This window comes from Pelmatolapia mariae, linkage group LG8 (assembly GCF_036321145.2).
Source record: "Pelmatolapia mariae isolate MD_Pm_ZW linkage group LG8, Pm_UMD_F_2, whole genome shotgun sequence".
Lineage (NCBI taxonomy): Eukaryota > Metazoa > Chordata > Actinopteri > Cichliformes > Cichlidae > Pelmatolapia > Pelmatolapia mariae.
The window spans coordinates 26,100,936-26,125,697 of record NC_086234.1 but is presented as its reverse complement, the minus strand read 5'-3'; the positions used below and the strand labels follow the sequence as shown (position 1 = coordinate 26,125,697).

The 24,762-nt window shown below is 40.3% G+C and overlaps 1 protein-coding gene across 1 annotated transcript; it reads right to left on the bottom strand.

Moving 5' to 3' along the window:
* Positions 1-6,175: 6,175 nt before the first annotated feature.
* On the bottom strand, positions 6,176-20,705 carry LOC134633304 (sulfotransferase 2B1-like). The gene is made up of 6 exons (XM_063482180.1): positions 20,511-20,705; positions 9,855-10,066; positions 9,006-9,132; positions 8,710-8,804; positions 8,418-8,598; positions 6,176-7,830 (listed from the first exon to the last, which is right to left on the bottom strand). Exons 1-6 carry the CDS (start codon positions 20,647-20,649, stop codon positions 7,721-7,723), a joined length of 864 nt encoding a protein of 287 aa, XP_063338250.1. The 5' UTR covers positions 20,650-20,705; the 3' UTR covers positions 6,176-7,720.
* Between the last annotated feature and the right edge of the window lie 4,057 nt (positions 20,706-24,762).

The window sequence follows — 24,762 nt, the reverse complement described above, 5'->3', positions numbered from 1 at the left end:
AGGATTTTTGATATGAAAGGAAGGTTGGAGATTGGCCTATAATTAGCTAAGACAGCTGGGTCTAGAGATGGCTTTTTAAGTAAAGGTTTAACTACAGCCACCTTGAAGGCCTGTGGTACATAGCCGATTATTAGAGATAGGTTGATCATATTTAAGATTGAAGAATTAATTAATGGCAGGACTTCTTTGAGCAGTTTTGTAGGAATGGGGTCTAAAAGACACGTTGATGGTTTGGAGGAATTAATTATTGAAGTTAACTCAGAAAGATCAATTGGAGAAAAAGAGTCTAACTTAACATCAATGGTACTAAAAGTAGCTGTAGACGATATTACATCTGTGGGATGATTATTGGTAATTTTTTCTCTAATGATAAAAATTTTATTTGTGAAGAAGTTCATGAAGTCATTACTAGTTAACGTTAAAGGGATTGTTGGCTCAGTAGAGCTCTGACTTTTTGTCAGCCTGGCTACAGTGCTGAAGAGAAACCTGGGGTTGTTCTTATTTTCTTCAATCAGTGACGAATAGTAAGATGTTCTGGCTTTGCGGAGGGCTTTCTTATAAAGCCGCAAACTATTTCTCCAGGCTAAATGATGATCCTCTAAATTTGTGACATGCCATTTCCTCTCCAGCTTACGAGTTATCTGCTTTAGGCTACGTGTTTGAGAATTATACCACGGAGTCAGGTACTTCGGATTTGAGGCCTTAGTTTTCACAGGAGCTACAGTATCCAGAGTCGTACGTAGTGAGGAGGTAAAATTATTAACAAGATAATCGACCTCTGTTGGAGTAGCGTTCAGATAGCTGCTCTGCTCTATGTTGGTACAGGGCATTGAAGATGATAACAGTGGGTGGATTATATTCTTAAACTTAGTTACAGCACTTTCAGAAAGACATCTACTTTGATAAAGTCTACTCTCCACTGCTGTGTAATCAATCATTGTAAATGTAAATGTTATCAGGAAATGATCAGACAGCAGAGGGTTTTCAGGAAACACTGTTAAATGTTCAGTTTCTATGCCATATGTTAAAACAAGATCTAGAGTGTGATTAAAGTGGTGGGTGGGTTCTTTTACATTTTGAGAGAAGCCAATTGAGTCTAATAACAGATTAAATGCAATGTTGAGGCTGTCATTTTTAGCATCTACATGGATGTTAAAATCACCCACAATAATTATTTTATCTGAGCTGAGCACTAAATCAGATAAAAAGTCTGAGAAATCAGAGAGAAACTCTGTGTAAGGCCCAGGTGGACGATAGATGATAACAAATAAGAATGGTTTCTGAGTTTTACAGCTGGGGTGGACGAGGCTAAGCATCAGGCTTTCAAATGAATTAAAAGTCTGTCTTGGTCTTTCGTTGATTAATAGGCTGGTGTGAAAAATTGCTGCCACACCGCCCCCTCGGCCTGTGCTTCGAGATTTCTGGTAGTTAGAATGACTCGGGGGTGTTGATTCATTTAAACTAACATAATCATCCGGCTGCAACCAGGTTTCTGTAAGGCAGAGTAAATCGATTTGTTGATCAATTATTAAGCCATGTACTAACAGAGACTTGGAGGAGAGAGACCTAATATTTAATAATCCACATTTCACTGTTTTACTCTTTGGTTCAGATGTGGATTCTGTATTGTTCTTTCTTTGTGATTTTTTTATGTTTAAGTTGTTTATTGCTGGTTTTTAGTTTGTTTTTTGTCTGTTTGGGAGCTGACACAGTCTCAAAGGAGATGGGTTTTTGGGGGGGTAGCAGGAGGAGAGAAGCTGCAGAGAAGTGTGTAAGACTGCAACTCTGCTTCCTGGTCCCAACTCTGGATAGTCATATTTTGGGGGGTTTAATAAATTGGTCCATATTTCTAGAAATGAGAGCTGCTCCATCCAAAGTGGGATGGATGCCGTCTCTCCTAACAAGACCAGGTTTCCTCCAGAAGGTTTGCCAATTATCTATGAAGCCCACATCGTTTCTGGGACACCACTCAGACAGCCAGCAATTTAAGGAGAACATGCGGCTAAACATGTCACTCCTGGTCTGATTGGGGAGGGGACCAGAGAAAACTACAGAGTCCCACATTGTTTTGGCAAAGTTACACACCGATTCAATATTGATTTTAGTGACCTCCGATTGGCGTAACCGGGTGTCATTACTGCCGACGTGAATTATGATCTTACTGTATTTACGTTTACCCTTAGCCAGCAGTTTTAAATTTCCATCAATGTCGCCTGCTCTGGCCCCTGGAAGACAATTGACTATGGTTGCCGGTGTCTCTAGCTTCACATGTCTGAGAACAGAATCACCAATTACCAGAGTTTGACCCCCGGCGGGTGTGTCGCAGAGTGGGGAAAAACGGTTAGACACATGAACAGGTTGGTGGTGTACCTGGGGCTTCTGTTTAAGACTATGCTTTCTCCTCACCGTCACCCAGCCGCCCTCTTTCCCCAGCTGCTTGGGGTCTGCCGGGGAACAGCTAGCGGGGCCTACGCTATCTTCGGCTGCACCAGCTGCAGGGGCCTGGCTAGCTACGGGTGAATGAAGGGTGCGAAGCCGAGTCTCCAATTCAGTAATCCTGGCCTCCAGAGCTGCAAATATGCTACATTTGTTACAGGTATCATTACTGCTAAAGGAGGCCGAGGAGTAACTAAACATCTGACACAATGAGCAGGAAAGTGCAGGAGGGACAGGTGAAGTAGCCATGGTGCTAACGAGTCGGCTACGAGCTAAGCTAAGCTAGCGAAACAGTACAGAGACAGTGAGTGAATACTTTGGCTATAAATTAGGTAGTGAGCACTAGGGCTGCCACGATTAGTCGACTAGTCACGATTACGTCGACTATCAAAATCGTCGACGACTGATTTAATAGTCGACGCGTCGTTTGAAGCTTTGTAAGATCACAAAAGACGCAGGAATAAGTAGTAGGATTTAAGAGTGTAATAACGGACTGAAACAGGAGATGGCAGCACTGCATGTACAAGGATGCCAGCTGCCGTTAAACCCCGAAGAAGAAGAAGTAGCTCTGTCCCAGAATTCATAGCGCAGCCCTGCACAGTTTCCAAAAATGGCGGCAGCTAGTTAGTTTTAATATTACTCTTATTATTCTTTCTGGGTCACAAAATAAACGTTTAACATATTTTCAGGGGAGAATGTAACTGTGTAAACCTCAAATATCTGCTCAGTTTATCACATATTTTCAAAAGCGCTCCGACATTTTCGGAGATGTCTGTTAACCACTAGCTCGATAGCTAGCCAGGGGCAAGGCTCACTAGAGCCCGTGAGAACACCGGACTCCCGGCAAATCGTTTTCAAACCCACCGCCGTCTTTCGCTACTCAGGTTAAACATACATAAGTCACTAGATAACTTAAAAATGTTATTGTTTGGCTTTTTTTTAGTATTTTATTTGTTCCTGAGTAAATCGGTTTGGCTGAGATTAAAGTTATAGTTTTTACACAGCTGAATAAACGTCAAGCAGACAACTGATTATCAGAAGTGTGAGATGCTCGAGAATATACTCCGGTGTCCTGTTATATTTTAAATAGCAAGGAGTTTATTAAACTTCACCGAAACAATCTGCAAATTTCATTAAAATTTAATAAACTATCATCTTGTCTTTATTTTTAGTTAGCACATACTTTAAACACTTAAAGCTGTAAGCTAATGATAGTTATATAAGAGCAGATGCATGCTGGTGCAATAAGCTGTACGTTTTACGTCCAATGGATGCATGATCTGATTAGTCGACTAATCGCAAAAATAATCGGTGACTAGTCGACTATCAAAATAATCGTTTGTGGCAGCCCTAGTGAGCACACAGAAAGGGTGATTCAGATGAAGCACGTTAAGATTATACTATGAAAAGCGGATGTATCAAAAGATTTAAATTAAATTGCTAAGCAGAAAAGCTACTCAGAAACACCACTGTGTTTGAGCAGGAACAGGGAGTGATACTCTACCACAAAGTGAGCGAACACCAAGTGACAGCGCCACCACTCTGGTTGGCAAGCGGTGGGAAGGAAAAACTCCCCTTTAACAGAAAAAAGCCTCTGGGACACTCAGGGAGGGGCAGCCATAATATAATAAGGATAAAAAATAGGATAAAAGACAGAGTGGAAGAGAGCCAGAGATGAATAATAACTAATGATTAAACACAGACTGCTCTATAAACACATAGTGAGTGAAAAAGAAACACACAGTGCTTCTTGATGTCCCCAGCAGGGGGAGCTTCAGTGTCACCAGATCCAGCCCTAAATATATGCTTTAGCAAAAAGGAAAGTTTTAAACCTTTTTTTGAAGATCGAGAGAGGGTGCCTGTCTCCTGAATCAAAAGTGGGACCTGGTTCCACGGAAGAGGGATCTAACTTCCCTCATTTTTTAATTAAATAAAATCTGTTTGTGCTCTAATTTGTGACCATTTCGTTGTTTGAACAATTATTCAGTAAAATACTGAAATCATAAAGGGATGGCACAGCTGATCTTCTGCTCAGTCCTACAATGATTTCTGTTTCAATTTTACACAACTCAACAATCCTAAAGTATTTCCACAGCCAATGGCAAATTTTTTTTGGGGGGGGGGGATGGAAAAATATATGAATTGCTTATAATTGTATTATTATAAGATAAAGCAATAAATTGAAAGAAAAGCTGCTCTAACTCTAACTCAGTTAAGTTTGTGTACTGTTGGCTAATACAAAGTCTTAACAGTGGAAAACTTATTTTACAATGGGGCACCAAGAAATCGCTAATGTTTTAAAATTTTAGATTGAAACAAATCAAACACTTTAAGTCTTCTACACTTCTGACAACACTCACTGCATTTTTGGGAAATGGAAACCACATCAGTGTCACCCTGAAACGCAAGCAGGATGTGTCATCAGGGATACATATGCATAGGTTACAACATACTCCAATCCAAGGTGTTATGAACTCAAACCCTCCCATACATTACACTGTAATAACTGGTGTGACACAGAATGAGGGGCTAATTGGACAACTGTAGAGACTGTTCACAGTCTTTATGGATGTAAAGATCCATTCATAAAGACTGTAAAGAAAGGTTTGCGTTTGATTTATCTTCATGTTAGATTGTCAAAAATCGCACACCGTTACTGAAGTGAGCTGCTTGGTTGATGAATATCCCCATTTTAAAAGAGCGAGTGCAGGGTGATGTTCTGCTTAATTTATAAAGAAAGTAGAATTTCAAACTGTCTCCATCTGAATTCCAGAAGGTCAACAGCGCGCGTCCTTTCGCAGTGGGACATTATTTATAATTCGACAGCTAAACAGAAACAACAATGAAATGTTGAGTTTATGTAGCACTACACATGCGAGTTTGTTCATTGTTTATCATTTTTGACTATGCTAACCTAAACTTAAAGAATCTGTGAATGAAAATTAAGTTCAAGTTATGCAGTCAAAAAGCACATATGGGAGTATATCTTAATATTTAAACTGTGGAAATATTTGACTAAAAAGAAAACCTCAGGAAAGGTTGGAATACCAGTTCTTTGCAAAGTAGCAAAAGGACTGTTTACTGCAGGACAAAGCACAGTAGTTTTCCTCTGACTTTAAGTGGAGCAGAGGAAAGATTTTGCCAGTGTGAGTAAACGAAAACAGAAAAAATTAAGTCATTAAATAGTTACATATTTACAAAGATTGCAAACTGTTAATGTGTCCAGGAACATTTGAAACAAGAAAAGAAAAGCGGTGGAAACTATGGGGGGGAAAGAGGCATTCCATAATCGTTACTTATGATTAGTTTTAGTAAATTCTTTCCCTATGCACCCACGTGAAAGAGCAAAAGAGTTCATGTTCTGACAAAGAAAGAATTTTACAGATAAAGATTTCCCTCTAAACTCCACCCTGCACTTAGTTATTAGAAAAAAGGATTTGCAGTAGTGATTCAAACAACTACAAACAATTATGGAACAATCTTGCGTTCAGTTACTGCCAGCTTTTACAGCATGACCTTTCAAAGGCTGTCTGTTCAGAACCACACAAGAAAACCCTGCCTAAACCATTTTACTGGTTTATGAGCCAGAATGACTTCATAATGTTTGCTTAGTTAAGGTTTGTAGCTTGCTACTGAAGATTAAATAGCAAGCTAAAGAAGCAGATCATTTTGGGTCTGCTAATTCTTTCTTGACAGTACCATCTTTTCTGTGAGGCTGAGCAATCCCACTGCTGTGAAAGCAAACATGATAATCAGTATGACACCATTAACCGTCACTGGTTTTATCTTCTCATACATTTTGTGTTTTACTCTGTGTCTTTATGGTCACTTCACAGCCTGTCATGGCAGATGACTGAGTCCGGTTCTGCAAGATGTATTTTCATGCTGAAATAGAGTTCTTCCTTCCCACTCTCTCCAAGGGCTTTTTCATAAGGGATATTCTGATTGTTGCTGTTTTCTGTCTTATACTGAATGATCTTTACCTTATAATCTAAAGTGCCTTCAGATGACTGGTGATGTAAAATTGCATTGAACTGAATTATGATTTACACCACTTTATCATTGATGTCCCATACACTGCTAGCTTGTACCTTCTTTCTAACAATATTGTACATGTAGTAACATTTAGCAAACATGACTTAGGCAAGATTTTAGGGCTTTAATCTGGCACAATGAACACTTTAACAGACAACAGGATGTATGATCTGAGCTACAGAGGGTAGCATAACTCCTTGCGACGCTTCGGAGCATTTGACCAGAAAAACACACAGCACAGGAAAACTTCCATACTTGTGCAGACCTGTGTGTGGATGCAAAAGTATTATATGTAAAGTTGCATTGCACCCAAATGTAAAAACTGTTTCATATTGAATAAAGGCATAAATCTACTTAACCTCCTAGGACCTGACATCACATTTTGGGTTATTTAGATCAAAATACTCAGTTTTGCTCTACAAGGGCCTGATATCCACTTACGAGGACATTATACTGCTACTGTTCTATCAAAATTTTAAACAAATATCCTCATATGTGGCTCTTATTTTTCTTAAAAACAAAATTAAGGTTAAAAAAAAAATCTGGTAATTCTTTGTTTTTACATTCATCAGGCCCCAATGTGACCAAATATCAAAGAGAAATTAAAAATGCATGCCGTGGAAGAGTTCAGGTCTTAGGAGGTTAAGTAATGGAACAAATGTTTGAGCATTAGAATATACTTTAATTATGCAGAATATATGCACTATATTACTAGATCATAATTTTTGAATGTTTATATCACATGCTTTTAATTACTTGTGCATGAGGGGGTAGCTTTATCTGTAACAATATAGCTTTTTTATCACATTTTATGCTTTAAAATCTGCAGAATAAGCAACTTAAGAGTTAATATAAATGGTATTGAGTTAAAAGTACATCATTTGAAAGTTTGGAAGCAGAAAACAAAATGGCATAGAATAAACAAATACATGTTACATTTTACTGGTCCTATCGTCACTCTCATTCAGTGACATTGGATATTATAAGTTTCACAGTTCTCTAGCCTAGTGGAAAATTATTTCGCGGGCTCTTTCAACATCACCACTGAAGTGCGCCGACCCTGACAACCCCCTCACTCCACCAGGGTTTCACTTAAACAGAGCTGATTTTGGTTTTGCACCAATCAGAATGCTGTTACCAGTTTTATGTTGATAACTACAAAATTACCTCATGAATACATATCAACAAACCATTTAATGCTCTACTTTGTTTCTCTAATTCTATGATGAAATGACTTTCATTTAGTCTTTTAATCCCAAACAAATTTATATTTGACATCTTTCATTTTGTCTTTGTAAACAGCATCAAAGCATTCTGCTTCTGCCTCTGTTAGCTGATTCTTCCAGTCTCCAGCAATTCCTGAAACACAACACACAGAGAAGAGTTAAACCTAAATTAAAGGAACTGTTGTGTCCATTATTTTAGACTTTAAATCTAAAATTCTGTTACAGTTTTTCTCAGTTCCTTACGTACTATTACCAGGCTTATAAGCTAAAAATCGAAACCCTATCTCAGGTGATCATTTAGAAAGTTGTTGGTTCATTTCTAAAACCTAGGTAGCACGTCCAGGTGCAAACACAGAGTCAAAACTATTTGCGCACCAATTAGAACCTTTAAAAGTCTGATAAAAGAGCGCTGGGTCAGTGATGCAAAGGAGGAACACAATAATCCAAGGTACTCCAACATTTTCCTGCCTGCATACTTTCATTTTAAAACCTATGTCCACATTCACCTCCTCCCAGAGTCCTGTTTAGACATGCCAGTCGAGGCTATAGGGGGGGTAAATAAGAGATATAACTCATGCTATTTCACCATACAGTACAGCTTCAAAACCAACATAATTCGGGGGGGGTTTGACGGGGTGGGGGGGGGGGGGGGGGGTTTGACGGGGTGGGGGTGGGGGGGGGGGTGCGGTAACCATTCTCAGTAGTATTACAAAAACACACCTTTCCTGAAGAATTCAGACTTGCTCTGGTCCATCAATTCTTTAGGAGCAGCCGAGTAGTTTGACATGCTGTTTTTCTTCATGTTCTTGAACAAGCATCGGTCTGCTATCTTCTCTATTACTTCAGTATCCAGAGATTTCTCCATGAACTGAGCGATTCTGGTCACAGAGTCCTTCAGGTCCTGCACCGTGCAGACAAACACCGTTCAGCTCATGTTCTTACCACGACTCTCAGTGTACGACTCTTTTTTTCATGTTTAAATTATTTGGAAGGCATTTGCAGTTCTTCTCACCTTTAAAAGTTCTTCATAGGAGATGTACATGATGGACTCTTTATCTTTAGCATTGAGCCAACCCTTTACATGGTCAAACCAGGAACCAAATATAACTAAAAGAAAAAGAAAAGATTCCCTTTGAGTTATTATGAATACAATAGCAAACGTCTCTGCACTAATGGTTCAACTTCAGCAATCCTTAATCCTCTTGTTACCAGTTGTAAAATACAACTGAATAAAAGGCTAAATGTCACCTGCTGTTCTAATACAGAGTAAATGAAGATTGTATGTTCCATAAGTGTAACAAGAACAACCTTCTCCATCTAGGAACTTCTGGAGGAATTCGCTCTGTGGGCCTGGTTTCACCAGGAACGAAGTTGACCCGAAATAGTGAAAAGCAGACGTAAACACATCTTTGGGGTTCCTCATGACATAGATGACCTGGAGTAATGACAAATCATTACTTCACTTTAAACATTCAACATTTAAGTTTGTAGCTTTATGACCAAATAAAACTACAATGTATGTTTTACACAGACAAAGCACTTTGAGTTCATAACCTGTCCTTCACATGCAATCACAGACCTTCTCACTGGTGATTTTTTTTGTATGGTTGCTTACTTTGCCATGCCAGACACTTGGACACAGGCACAGCAGAATACAAACCCTGTATTTCTTATAGGAACTACTAAGTAATAGCCTGAGGTCTCATAAGAAGCTGTCAGTGGTGAGTAATGAAAAATCCCCTGTTCTTGCTGTTGTGTCTTTTAAATTGTGTTGTAATGTTCTTTCAGCTACTTCATTTTCTTTCCACATCAGTTCTCTGTGTGGAGGAAACCTGACTAAGACTTTCACATTTTTCTCCGACAAGTTGTATACTCAGTGTTTTATCTTCTTTCAGGCTAATATTAGGGGCTGTTGGTTACATGTCTTATATTTTACAAGTATTCTTATGTTGGTTGCCTGTGCTACATTCATATTTTAAACCACTCAATTTAGATTATGCCTGGATGAATCACAGCATAACTATGCCAATTATTTATTATTGAGGAGGAGAAGCTGCTACTCTATAGCAGGAATTAAAGAGACCCATAAAACATCCCCTTTCACATTTAAATGAACAGCTTTAATGACCCACGAACCAAACTATGTGGCAGACCTACCTTTGGTTTAACTTCAAAGAAGGATGGCGGCATCATGCTGTAGTGGAAGTGAGTTGTAAACATGCGTGGAGACGGCCTCTTTTCAAGGTTGAGGGTGCGGGCTCGATTCTCCTCCAGCCATGGAACACGGTCCCAGTTGTGAAGAGTCTCTACGGAGGCCGGATCCCCTCCGCTGATGATCAGAGGGAGAATCTCCTGCATCCATGTCGTACCTACAAAAAAGAAACAATCTCATGTTTTGATTTAGCTTTTATTTGGGCCTCCCAATATTAGAGCTATTAAAGTGTCATTGTACACCAACTTCCTAAAATACAGTGTCAATTTTGATTAAGCATGCCTCACTGTCCCCTTGGTAACAACTTCAAGTTGTTATTTTGAAGCCTCTATTTCAATAAACAGAAAGAAACCATGGCTGTCACTGTCACGTCTACGCTGGCAGACGTGGAGTGGAGAGAGTGTGAGGACCTAAACGCAAGCATTGGAGAGAGAACAGAATTTGAACTGAAAGTGAGCCTTTATTACAGCAGAGCAGAGTACAAACAAAAGCAAAATGTGACAATGACTAAACTAGTAAAACCTGAAAAAGAAGTACAAAGAAACTAAAGACCTGAGCACCTGAGATGTGGAACATGGAAACCTGGAGCATGTAAAACAAAAGCAATGGCAAAATGTGAAGCAAAAAAACCCAAAAAACAAACAAACCCACAGAGTGGGTTCACAAGACACGACAAGTCTACTCAGGAGGTCAACCGCAAGACAGTTCAGGGGGTCAAATGCATGGGAAGTGGCGGCGGCGGAGACGAAGTAGGTCAGGAGGCCGACTGGGAGGGAAGTGGCGGCAGGTCTGGAGTCCACCTTTCTAGGCTATTAATTGTGAGTCTTCGCCGTCAAAGTGGCTGGTGTTGACATGACTTGGTGGATGGACGTGGACGGGCAGGTGTTAGGAATAAAATGAGTGCAATGAGCACACATTGCGATGTGCTCATTAAAGAGTTGGCACTCAGTTTTGAGGGTCAAATCTTCACTCAGCGCTTTGACTGAATTGAATTATCTTGATTAACATGTAGAGTGCAGAGGGTTTTTGCAACACGCTTACACATCATACTGGGCTGAGGGTGTCCGAACAGAATTTCCCAAACTTAAATAATAAATAGAATCAGTAGCATGCTATTAATAATCAAGGCAAGTCAGGGAGGCGTCTTCTGTTATTCCAGGAAGAGGAGCAGATACGAGGTGAAGTCAGACGTGGACGGAAAGAGGAGAAGATCCGGCAGGGAGACAGCAGGACTGAAGAAGACAGTCATAATAATACATTTTATTGTTGTGGTATAAACTGTATGGCGCGACTTGAGGCAGGCAATGGCTGAGCGGACTCAGCGGACCCCTGCAAGCCTCCAGCTGAAACAGGAGGCTGCAGGGGCTTGGCTGAGGCGAAACAGGGCCAGCAGGGGCAGAAACCTCTGGCTGAAGCAGAGCTATCTGGAGCTGTGCAGGGCACACAGCTGGCTCAGGATGCAGCAGCTGGGGCTGCGCAGCCCATGCAATCTGATCGGGATGGCTGGCTGGATGAACTCGCCTAGCTCCCAGCTGACGGAGGTGGAGAAGAAGGCTGCACTGCCTCCAGGAGTGCAGAGCCAGCTGAGGTCACAGACTCAGCCTCTGGGGGGAGTTTCAGTTTCTGAGGAGCCCTATTCCACAGTCACAGTCTCAGAATAAACAATCTTTGGAATTATTATTCCAGACCAGGGAGGAGCGGGAGTAACACAGTTCTTTAAGTCCTTAGAGCAGATGATTCTGTCTCTGAAAACACAGACTTTAAATTTCCAGGCTCAGGAGAAACGTAATCAAAGGTCGGAGAAAGTCCACTACCAAGAGGAAGCTGGAAACCAGGCTTTGTAGCCGGCTAGCTACAATCTTTATGACCATCACGGTATTCCTTATTGGACCTCTCCAGCCACTGATGGCACAGTAAATCCACTGTGTGAATTAAGTCCTCCCGGAGCTCCTCACAAGGAGCGAGTGTTGGGTCCATGTTGTGGCTAGATTGTTCTGACACTTCTACGCTGGCAGAGTGTGGAAGGGAGAGAGTGAGAGGACCCAAACGCAAGCATTGGAGATGGAACAGAACTTGAACTGAAAGTGAGCCTTTATTATGGCGGAGCAGAATACAAACAAAGCCAAAGGTGAGAATGACTAAACTAGCGAAACCTAAACTGGGAGAAACCTAAAAAACAAGTACAAAGAAACCTGAGACATGGAAACCTGGAGCATGGGGAAACACGAGACGTAGAAACACAAGGGGAGATGCGCAGATAATCCAGCAGCAAACAGAGGAAGACAAATGGCTTAAATACACAAAGGGATAACGAGGGAATGAGACACGGGAGGACAGCACAGCTGGGAGTACTCAAACATAACGAGACAGGGAGGAAGCAAACCTAAACACACTAAGCACTACACAAGGAACTATCAAAATTCTACAGTAAACATTAGGCACAGACTAAGACGCGGATTTGACTCTGAGACCAGGAGATATGACTGACTAGGGAGAAGGAGGGAACATAGTCTGGACACAGGAGCTGCATGAACATAGAGAAAAGGGTGAGTAGATATGAAATGTGGAATACAGCAAAGGCATACAAGCAGAACCTAAATCCTAGAAACTACAGAAAATAACTAAGAAACAAGAAATACAAAGACTATGACATGAATAACACTAAATCAAAGAATATTCAAAAACCAGAAAACGCAAACCCTGCGTCCCCAGACTCAGTACCGTGACAATAACCAAGGTTTAGAAATTAGTGAGTTCCAGAATCTTTCACCTTAATGTACTAGACCAGATATATGTTTCACTTGTTTGCCTTACCTTGTGATTGTGCATAGTATGTTCAGGACAGTCTGTGGGCATTTTATGTTCTACTCACGAGTCTGTTACTGAAGGGTCTTTTGACCGATCTTTCTGTACAAAGCGAGCTTAATGCAGTATTCAAATATTTACTATAGGCCCACAGTTGTCAGCAGAAACTCGCTCACCTCATTTCGTGACACTGGCAAACCTGAGTGAAGTTGGCCGCCCACACATTCTTCAAATTTAAAAAAGTTGATGTCAAACATTTGTGCTGATTTGTGCTGCAAAAAGTTTCGTTTGTGCTGCTCAGATCTGTCTTGCCATTCTAGCAAAACTGAATGCTGGCTTGACAATGAACCAGTTGTACACAGTTCCCTAAATATGCATTCTTCTCTTGTAATAATGAGAAAGCTTAAACTAAAACACAATAAGCCATCCATTTTTCTTCAGTTAGCACTGTATTTATTTAACTTTTTAAATTTTATCCAAGCTAAAGTCCCTGTCTAAGACAGAGCTGATCTATGGGGATCTAGTCCACTTCCTGTCCGTCCTTTTAAATCCATCCATCGCCCGCTGATTGTTTTTGGTATTCACAAATAGTTTGTAGAGAATATGTCCAAACTCTAATAAAACTTCACTTGTATTCCTCCGTTTTTGCAAGTAAAAAACACCATTCTGGTAGTGAATATCACATTTTAAGTTGTAAATACACTGATTCTCATATAGATTCTCTACTCTCCCAGAGTATTCAAAGCACTCCATACAACATACTACACTCGCCAATTCTCACAAGCACTCTAACTACATTCACACTGATGGATGCATCAGAGAGCAACTGGTTAGTTAGTAGGGGTTAATATCTTGCCTATGGATACTTGATATGCAGACTGGAGGAGCCAGGGATCAAACCACCAACCTTCTGATAATTAGGTGACCTGCTCTACTTACTGAGCTACAGCTACCCCCAGCTGCTGGTAGAAATGCTCTGCTGTCTGTGGCTTTATGACTAAAAATCAACCGGATGTGGTGACATGATTCATTGTGCTAAAAGGGCAAGTAGCATGTAAAGTCATATATCTATTGTCACAGCACCTTTAATAAAAACATAAAGAAAAGTGCCAGAAGACATTCTTGAGCCTTAATACTACGCAGCACATTCATATAAGGTATACAGGGTCAGTCTCTTTGGAAAAACCAGCATTGTTCCAAAAAGTGATTCTGTGATTTTTTTTTTTTATGTTATTGCTCATCTTGATAAATAGAATGTACTGAAAATATTTTACAAGGGGTTTGTATATAAAATGAAGAAAGGATGCAGGTATAATGCACTAATACAGGTACAGTTGCTCTGTGCAACTATACCTGTATTAGAATCAGTCCAGTCCTTTTTGCTCACTTAAAATCTCTTTAAAGACCTGTCATTTCATATTTGTCGCACTTCTGCTGCTCTCTCGATAATATCAAAGTCACTATGCTAAGAAAGGCCTGCAGCTGCTAGCTTGTAACAGGACTGTTTAAAAACTAGTGTTGTGCCAAAAAAGTGACTTCCAGTATTTCCCAGAAAATGATTGTTATAAAAGAATTTCTTCTAATCTGTAAAACATATTGTAACCCGAATCAGATTTGTGGGTTGTGCTGCTGAATAAGGTTGAAGGTGTAATTTCCCTCCCTGCCACTAGGAGGCGAGTATGCCTTGAGATGACTTTCTGTTAGCTAACATTTCCTTTTGTGAAAGCCATTACTGTGCCCCCCCCCCCGACTGGCCACTCCAGGTGCCACCCCGAAGCTAAAACAAGAAAATTCAATGAAATATGAACTGTACGATTATGGGTTCACAGTGAAGCTCAGATATCTGAGTGTATGTGAATGCAGCATGGGCTTCTGCACTATGAGCATCATGTTAGCAAAGGAAGGAGAGCCAAGCACGAAAGACAGCACCGCAGAAAACAATTTTTCGGCGAAAGATTAACAAGTTAACATAGCTGGACTGGCCATCGGGCATACCGGGCATTTGCCCGGTGGGCTGATGACTTATTTATTTATTTATTTTTGTAACGGCATGAACAATGAAAGGTGGTGGGTTGGCCAGATGCTGGCCGATGTGTAAAAATAACTTAGTTGTTTGGTGGTGGCTATGGCGGAGCTTCCACAGAGGCCAGCAGGTGGATGAGGGAAGGGGAGGCAGGAGGAGGAGAGACCCAAGGTGGCCACCGGTCCGAGTATCAGGTGAACTGAACTTCAGGTAAGAAGTTATGACCTGCAGTCTATCTGGGTCAGATATAAACCAAGTTTAGGGGTAGTTTATTTTCGTTGTGCTGACTTTTTACAGTCAGTTACGATAACTCGTACTGCGTGCTAGCTAGCATGATGGAGTTTCTACACAGGTGGGTGCTATGATTTTACTGATAGTGAACTTTATTTTATTCATAAGGTTAGTTAGTAGAGATGCCAACGGCTCCTTAAAAAATGGAATGGTCCCTCATTCAGAGAAAATATTACACGTTTGGTATTGAGCTGAGAAGGGACGCAGTTTGTCCCGTACTTCAGCTATAATGAAAAAAAAGACACAAAGCTGGAGTTATTCTGTCGTTACGCTGCACAGCTGCCTCTTCTCCTCTCATCCTCTCCCCTCCCTCTCCTGTTCCTACTTCAATCGTGAAACTGATCAATGATCAGCTGATCGGCTTTTCTCTCTTGTTTGTTTATCGCCCACTTTGCGCCAGAAAGAGGAAACCAGCGGACGTCGCGTTAAACAACAGCAGCACGTTTAAGCTTGGTCAGCTGTTGTTAGAATTTATTTAATATTAATTTCTAGTATCAGCTGATGTTTGCTGGAGCCACAGCTGTAAAAGCTGCTGGTCATGATGTCGGTTTGGATATGTGGTGAGAGGGAAACATGCAGATGAAACCAGGAGATGTCCTTACTGAATCATCAGAGCTGAACAGGTGATGGAGAAACAGGTTTACCTTTTAAGTGACATGGATGAGTTGAAGGGAAGTTATGAACTGTTTCTGAGAGACAAATAACACCAGGATCCTTTTCTAAGTAGCTGACAGCTGGTAACTGTGCAGGGGCGGGTCTAGCAAAGTTATGCCAGGGGGCCAGGTAGAGCATTAACAGGGAGAGGGGGCACAAAGAAATAATTTTCTTTCTTATTCTCATTTAAAATATCTAGCTTTTATTAAATAATTATCTGAATCTTGCGAACAAAGTTTTTATCTGATGTAAAATGTATAGAAATCATACATATACCAAAAAGACAGTGTACATCACTGTCACAACAGCGTTTGTTTTCATTCAAAGGCTATATGGCTTTAATACCTGGTGGGCCGGTCTGTAGTCAAAATGCCCAATTTTTTGTCCCAGTCCAGCCCTGCAGGTTATTACTGGTGGTGTCACCATGCCAACTGACTGTATTTCATCATCAGCCAGTGTTGTTCTTTATACATCAATATTACCAAAGTTAACCATAAGGCAGCATAGAAAGTATTTACTTGCTTTCAGGTTTCATTCTAATGTTAGTCTTTTCATTTGTTTCCCCACTTTTTTCCTGTTTCAAAATCAAAGTTTGTAAGAAGATTATCTTCTTTTTTTAATAGGCAGATAAAGTTTTGCATTGGTATTGGCTAATTTGCTAATTGTATGTTAAAAATGTTCGTATTTTAATATTCAAAAATGTTTTTGCCCAAAACATATGTGCACTATATGTCAGTAAAAATACTATGCAAATATTGCTGTCCTTGAATGCTGAATAAACACTGACAAAGCACTGATTGTATCTCTTGTACTTTATCAACGCAGTATCTAAAAACTTTGCACCGTAGTGCAAATCTCATTCTAGTTAAAATCTCATTCTAATAAGAGTTAAAAGTGCATTCGATTATTAGGTTTATAGGGTTATTGAATTATGGTTAACGGTTGGTAGGATCTTTTTTTAACATTATCTGCCAATTACATCTGCCACCCTTCTCCAAATCTGTGCCCCTACCTGGCCCCCCCAACAAAAATTTTCTAGACACGCCACTGGGCAACCGCCAAATTAGCTGAAAGATCCCGGTAAGGAAAGCTAAAATAAAAGTTAAATTCGCAATTTATCTTCACATACTAGTAGTTAATAGATGGCTATTAATTAGGATCTGAAATCTGTGAGATACGGCCGTGGGAAGCTGCGTCAGCCGGGCGAGCTATCTCACCACGAGCTCCGGTAAGGGATGCCACATGAATGTTAGCGCCATAAAGACATGTCGTTGACTGCTGTTAATCTATTTCCTGTTTAAAAACAACCAGTCGGAGTTGTGATATTTATGTTTAAAGTACTGTAACGTCACTGATTTGCAGATGTTTAATTTTAAGTGCTGAAGAATATATCAAAATGTGCCCACCTAACCGCTAGTATTAAGCTACTGCTTAGCGATTTCTGTGTATTTCTGTGTGTTCTAACATTACTGTGCTCTACCACACCCACCCACACACGCAGGGCTTGGGGTGCAGATATGTCACCAGGGTGCAGGGGAGGCACTCCCCCTCTGTCCCCTTCTGGCCACCTGTGCCTCAATTTTATTCTGCAACCTAGACATCCACATTACTCACACTCTCACATAACACATACATATAGGGCCTTGGGGGTGGGCACGTTTTACAGCATCCAGAGGATGGTCGGTGTATTCCAACCCACCTCTGGCGCTGGTGCCCTACCCTCAATTTTAATGCATATAGACACTGAGGGTTTTCAGTGTCTATATGCATTAAGGGACCTGGGATATAGAGTATGTTTGGGGAGTGTGAATGTCTGTGCAGTGTCTACTTGTGTCTGTCTACACGTTGGGTAAGTGCCGAGTATTTGGTTGTGTATATGGGGGTAGGAATGCACATTTGAGTCTGCGTGCGCCTGTTCGTCTGTGTCTATATGTCAGGTTGGGCCTTAGACTCGACCTCTCTGGGAACATCTCAGGCCCTCCAAAGTACGGAGGCCTATCTCCCCTCACCACACTCCCTGCCGGTGGCTGATACCCTCAGATGTTGGTGTGCTGGTGGTTCTTGTCGACTGGTGCTGGGTGCTCAGGTATGTACCGGCTCACTCCTGGTGGCCAATTGGCGGGGCCTGGCGCCTGTGGCCCAGCTGGGCCCTTTCCGGGGCGTGGGGGGCCCTCAGACCTCTGGTCTCTGGGCCTGAAGCTCAGTCCTCTCTGGCGCGGCTGGCTGCCGGCAGAGCCCGCGGGCACGCCACTGCAACCCCCTCTGGCCTGTGCGCTGTGGCTGCTGGGTGACCTCTCGTTTAGGGCTCTACTCAGCTCTTCCCAGGAGGGTGGCACGGTTCCCCCCCTTTGGTGGTCCTCCTTGGGTCCTCGTACTCTGGGGCCTCTGGATGTCTGGGGCCTGGATCTCCTCCATTCCTGCTTCACGCCCTGGGGGACGGGGCTTTGGCTCCCCACACTCCCTAGCAGATCGTTACATGGAGAAACCTTTGGAATACAAGCATGCTTATCCACACAGGTGTACACACGGGTGTTCACAGACACAAACTACACCTTTCTTGGCTGCTACCTCAAAGCACATTGTGCGCTGTCTATCTTGCGTGCTGCACAATAACATTTAATATTTAGTATCTACTGTTATCTACTGCTAGCTAGTTTATTGTGATGGTGCTGTATTTATTATGTTGCTCTTTTTTGTTTGTTTGTTTTCTCTTCTGTTTTTTTTTCTCCATACAGGTGATCCAGGTGTTTTGTTTGTTTTCTCTTTCTTTCTTCTCCCCTTTCTCACCATCTCTTCTCCCCTCTATTTTTCTTTCTCTCCCTCTCTTTCTTTCATTCTTTCTCCCTGTCCTATCCCCCAGTCATGTGTGTCCCGACTGTAACAACCGAAAATAGAATAAATACATATTTATAATAAAGGTCAGTCAAATGAACCAATATGGCAAGGCCATGATGATCCACTTGGTAAAGTAAATCCGCTTGGCATCTCTCTTGGCCTTAAGACAACAATTCTGATGGCTAAAGATCCAAACGGGACAGGGAAAAAAAAAAAAGTTAATTCATTTGATAAAGATGCAAAAAGTTCATAAAATGTGATTATAAAATGTGAGGGATCTCATTACTCTGTTGAAGTATTAATGTTTTAAGAAGTTGATATATTTTTCTGAGAAATAATTCAAGTTGAAATATCTTAAAAAGAAGAACAGTTAAAAGCGAGCTGTTAAAAGGATAAATATGTGAGAGTGAATCTTATTTATTCTTAAAAGGGTAAATATAAGGTATATTTTCTGTTGCATTAAAACCTTGTGTGATGTAACTCAAGTTATTTCATGATGGTTGAGACATTGTATAACTAAAATAATTTGTTATACCTGAGCAATACTTGACTGAACGATGAGTGATGGAAGAAGCATAGATAAAATAGTAATGTATGCACTGTGCACTGTGTGCATAGATTGTTTTTTGACCAGGACTAGATCATTCGAGATCTGAACCCTGTGGGTTCAGTGGCGAGCCAATCCCAAGAGAGTGACTGTAGACGGACCAGAGTAAGGTGTGGCCAGCCGTGGGATTCATCTTCAGCAAACCTCAGGACTATAACTACATTCCTTGACACAGATAAGACTAACACTTTAAAAATCTACCCGGGTAGTGTTAGAACCAGTGGACCGACACACACACACACACACACACACACACACACACACACAAGGAACTCTAATTTCTCTTTCCAAAGAGAAGTGGACTGAGAAGCTCTTTAATTGAAACTCTTTGGTGAATTTCCTTAAAGAGGATGTTTGGTTTTGATTTTATTTTTGAGCCCTTTAATGTGCATTTGTGCACTGTAGGAAGCCGGCTTTACACAGGCAGGGTTTGTAAACTTTACAACTTTCAATACAGTTTCTATCCAAATCACATCTTATCTATCATTGTGTGGTTCCTTCTCTGCTGATCCTTTCAAGGCTCCATAGTCTTACCTAGAACTTTCTGATACTGGTCCAAAGTTGTCTAGACGACAATTTAATGCGTATCTCATATTATTTAATTGTAATACCTGTTACAGTATGCCAAACACATCTCTCATGAATGAAATCCAGTCATTTTGAGCTAGAAGGAGCATTCCTATCACGAGGCAGATTCTTCATTTATCCAGCGTTCACTGACATCATTTATTTATTTATTTATTTATTTATTTATTTATTTATTTATTTATAAGAGATCTTGCCAACAGGGCAGCAGAAATTACAAATACAACACTACAGTTCTATAGAGATATTTTAAGTGGACTAAAATGACTGGACTAGTTATACAATAACACAGAGTCATAAATATACTCATGAAACAGGTAATTTATGTGTTTTATAACCCTCATACATTGCTTCTATAGACTGTAGTCAACACAAAGACATTAGGCATAAATACACACGGAAACATCGGCAATAACTTAGTGGCAGACGGTCACTGGTGATCCAGAGAAATGAGGTTCTCAGGTTTGGGGTGAATTGCATAAATATTTAGACGCCGGGCATCTCTTACCTGTTTCTACCGGAAACTCAACGGACAGTCGGGGATGAGAGCTTTCCAAAAAGGTTCCCACATTTAAAATAAACCCCACAATGAAATTTAATGCTAAATACATACCATTAAAATGGTCGCATAAAATGAAGAGCAATCCTTGTTTTAAACGACGTAACGCCAGGACGATTATATAGTGTAATTGCTGCTAATAATAAGAAAACGACAGGTTGAAAAATCCTCTTCCAGCCCACTAAAACAAACCCCTCTTTAGCATAAAAGAAACCATTTGCCGTCGAACTGCAATCACTCACCAGACTTGGGGTACGTTACAATAAGGATGTCATCCGGACGAAAAGTAAACTCCTCGTAGTACCTGAGGCTCTCGGGCGGATGGAGACTTGAAGGCACATAGACGCCTTTGTGCAGCGTGTATAACTCTGTCTCAGTCATGCTTCAACAAGCAGAAGCAGCTCACTGAAAACAGCTCTGAGAGCTTCGAGCTGAAAAACTGTTGGACTTTGTCTCAACTTAACGCACTATCACTGTTTTTGTAGCTCGAGGCTGTAGCGCCACTCCCGCTTCTTCTGTGGTCTCGCGCTCGCTTCTGTTTGCGTCACTTTCCAACAAGTGTGCGATTCTTCGTCAAAGCTCAAGTATTCATGACCAAGTAATCATTGAACGATTCGTGTAAAATTCAAGGACTTAGTAATACACAATATATTATTTATTTATTTTTTCATTGTTTGTTGGGATAATAGAGCTGTTATTAGAGCTGTTAATAGAGCTTATATTGTAATATTCACAATTATAAGTCAGAGAGCCGAAAATAAAACACTGCCACGCAAGCTAAGATCCAAAACTTTATTTCACAGCTGGCACTTTAAAACGAGGATTACAAACAAAGGCTGAAGGGAGGCCACCTATGGAGGGAGGGCAAAAAAACAGCACACTTCAAATGGATCTATACAACCGAATGTAAATGAATGGCACTGCAAACAGTGAAAACCATTCTTTAAAAACCAAAACTAGGTTGGAGCTCCGATTACACCTCCCAGCCTGAACTTGGATCATCTCTCCCCGTCTACGTTCTCTCCGACAATAAAACAACGATACTGATCTTACAGAAACACCAGACCTCCCTTGGGATCTGATCTGGTCTGTGTTTCAGTGTTTTTTATGTGTAATGTCGTTACTTATATTTGTAAAAAGACTTTAGTGTACATGATTTGCAAAGGGCTTATATATAAAAATAAAAAATTACATGTTTTTTAAATATGTTTGTGTTATTGTACCTAACCAATCCCGTCCTTTTTGGCCACTTAAAATATCTTTATAGATCTATTGTTATATTTCTGCTATCCTTTGGCGGGATTGGTCTTAAAAATACATTTTTAATGTCAATCAGATGTTGTATGGGTTAAATAACGGATATATTAAAGTCACTCTGTCAAAAAACTGATTGTGGCTTCTACCTTGTGACAGGAATGTTGTTTGTGGTTCAAGATAACTTGATATCATTCATGAGGGATACATTTAATGTATGTTTCACATATGCATATACATAGGCCTAAAAGTTATTTATAGCAGTTTAACTTCAATCAATGACTTTTTGGCGCTACAATGGCAACTAAAGTCTGCAATGACTTATAGGTGGCATCTTATTCCCAGCCCTATACTAAGTAAGGAAGGGAACTAGCCTCCCCTCGTCACACTAGAACACCAATCCCCTTTCTATCTATCTTCATCGCCGGCAGCACCCCTCATCTATGAATGCAAAACTACCATGTCTGTCAAATGCGTTTGTTAGGGTTTGTGAGGTCAAAACCTCACAAAACCAAAAGAAATTAGCAACTAGGGCTAAAGAGTCAAACTAACATACTGACAACACCCAAGAATATGCATAGCCCCGCATTTTCTGCTCTTCACTCCCATTACTATACTCTTGCAAATCAGATTCCCCCTTAGTAATACAGAACCAAATTGATTTAGGTATAATGGAATGTGATTCCCCTGTAATAACCAATACAAACCCACCTAATTTACCATCGATGCATTCAGAACTTTCTTTAGCACTTTCCGAGCTTCTGACAGATACCAAAAGGGTTGGGATGGACAGGCATTGGGCCCTGTGCACACCTCCTTTAGTTTCCTGGAAATAAGGGCAATTTCACCATATGTGTGGACTACAGCCACACTACCAACACCCTTCTCCTGTTACTGGAACTAGCAGGCTGAGGGAGAAGAGTGGGAATAACTGTGGGAATAGAAGCAAAATGCATGGGCTCCAATTTCAGGCACTGAACCGCTCTCTGCCAGGATTTAACTTCTTGCCTCAGTCCTTCCACTACACCAAATAAAACTTCCAGCTGCTCATCCCTCTTTGACTTTTGTTCTACAACCCCCACACATTATTATCCTGAGCCAAGTGGCCATTTCGCAAACCTCTAATAAGTTCCAATTCTGCAGTCAAATTTATTGCAGCCACTAATGTTGCTGGTTTAGCACTGCTAAGAGTAAAATGCAAAATCCTACATCCCACATGTGTAATAAAATGATCCCTCTCTACATACCAGCCTATGTGAGGTAATGCCAAATCCCTGGACTGTTTCATTATGTAACTTCCTCCATGTAGAATAATTCACACAGTTCCAATCTTCACTTTCACAAGGATCCAAACACCTCCCCATAGCATCTTTCAGGAGAGTATAATTAGTTTTAGATTAACCGGACAAACCACTATAAACTTCATGAGCTTGTTCCAATTTTAACTTCATCATCTCATCCCAACCATTTACCTCCACTGCCATCTCAAACTGTTCCGCCCTTCCTCAGTCTCCAGCATAAAAACTCTCTAGGGCATACAGTTGTTACTTGAAATACTTTGGGAGAGTACTTAATCAAGACCGAAGCAACGGGGTGCAGCAAATCATTGTCATCCTCTGACATCTTCACAGTGAATATCCCATACGTTAATGCAACATCTGCATGCATGTCCATTTCATGTTTCAGAGTTAAAATGTGAAATTGACACGGTGGATGCGATGGACTTGGCATGTCTATTATACGTTTTGCTGTGATATATATCCTACAGGAGTTTCTATAAAATGTTTTTGTTCACAGTAAAAAATATTTCAAATTGTTGCTTAACACTCGAAGAACATTCCCGAATGATGACTACACACGCATTCCTATTGGTGGAAAACACTGAGCTGAACAGATCTGTTTCGTTTGTGTGTTTGCCTGTCTTAATACGTGTGCCTGCACTGTAAAAACTGTGACTAGAGGTTACTTAAAAAACCTATGGCAACAAAGTGACACTTAATTTACTTAAGTAGATTTTAATTTCAAGCGATTTATGTAAAATTTATATAAAATGTTAATTAAATTTCAACAAAAAACAAAAATAGATATTAATAACATTCACTTGTAAATATGTGTTGGATTTAGGGACAAAATCTCAAATTGAAGGTTAAAATTGCCTAATTGTAACAAAAAATTGATTCATTTGAAATGAATCTCTGAGTAAAATTACTTTGAATTTACTAACAATCTGGCAAAGGTTTAGTAAAAAATGACTAAAATATGCATTACAAAGAAATGAAAACTTTTTGTTTTTAAGTAAAACTCAAATTGGATTCAATAATTTTCCAATTAAACTTTATAAATAATGACTGAATAGTAAGAGAAAATCAAATTAATTTAACTTCTTTTCTGAGTAAAATGAATCAATTTCACAAAGAGAACATTCAAACAGTAATTGTTTTTATTGTGGAATATAAAACGTATACAAAATTTATAATATAACATTTTTCTGATTAATTTAGATTGTATGCACTGAAATTCTTCACTAGTGCTTGGAATAATAATATAATATTATAATAATAATAATATAATAGGAAGAATAGGCCATAATTGAAAATACAGTTTCAGCCAACTTCTCGAGAATGTCAGTCTTTACTTTGGAGGTGGGCAGAAGATTTCCATTCTTTTTATACTCCTCAGTGGCTCTGTCCAGTTACATTTCAGTTTCGTATGCTGACTGTGGAATGGGGAACAGCTTCGGCCAGGGCTCACAACGTTCTGTGAAGTTCTGCCTTTTGAGAATAATGGTGTCCTGAGAAGTGGTTGCAGCAGAGTCTGCATTGGATACAACTGGATTGGATGATGAGTCATAGTCAGCTGACAGTTGATCAGAGGGGCTGCCGAAAACTGGCAGGATGACCAGGGTGATGCCAACAACCTTCACAGTGTCTTTGTCTTTTATCTGGTCACTTCTGCGAATAGTGAAGTAGTCCTGAAATTTTGGTTTAAAATACTGAAGACTGAAGTCATTTGAAATCCCAAAGGTATCCTTCACAACACTTTGCAGCTCCTCTACTGTTGGTGGGATCCCTGATGGAAGAACCAACTTCTCGATTTGGTCATCAGTGATTACATGGAGCTCTATCTCGTTCAACCTAGAATAAAATGTAAATGGGCAGAGTTAACTTATATTAAGCAGGGTCAACTTAGTCATTTTCTTCTGCTTCAATTTCAAAACTAGTAGTTTAATTCAATACAATC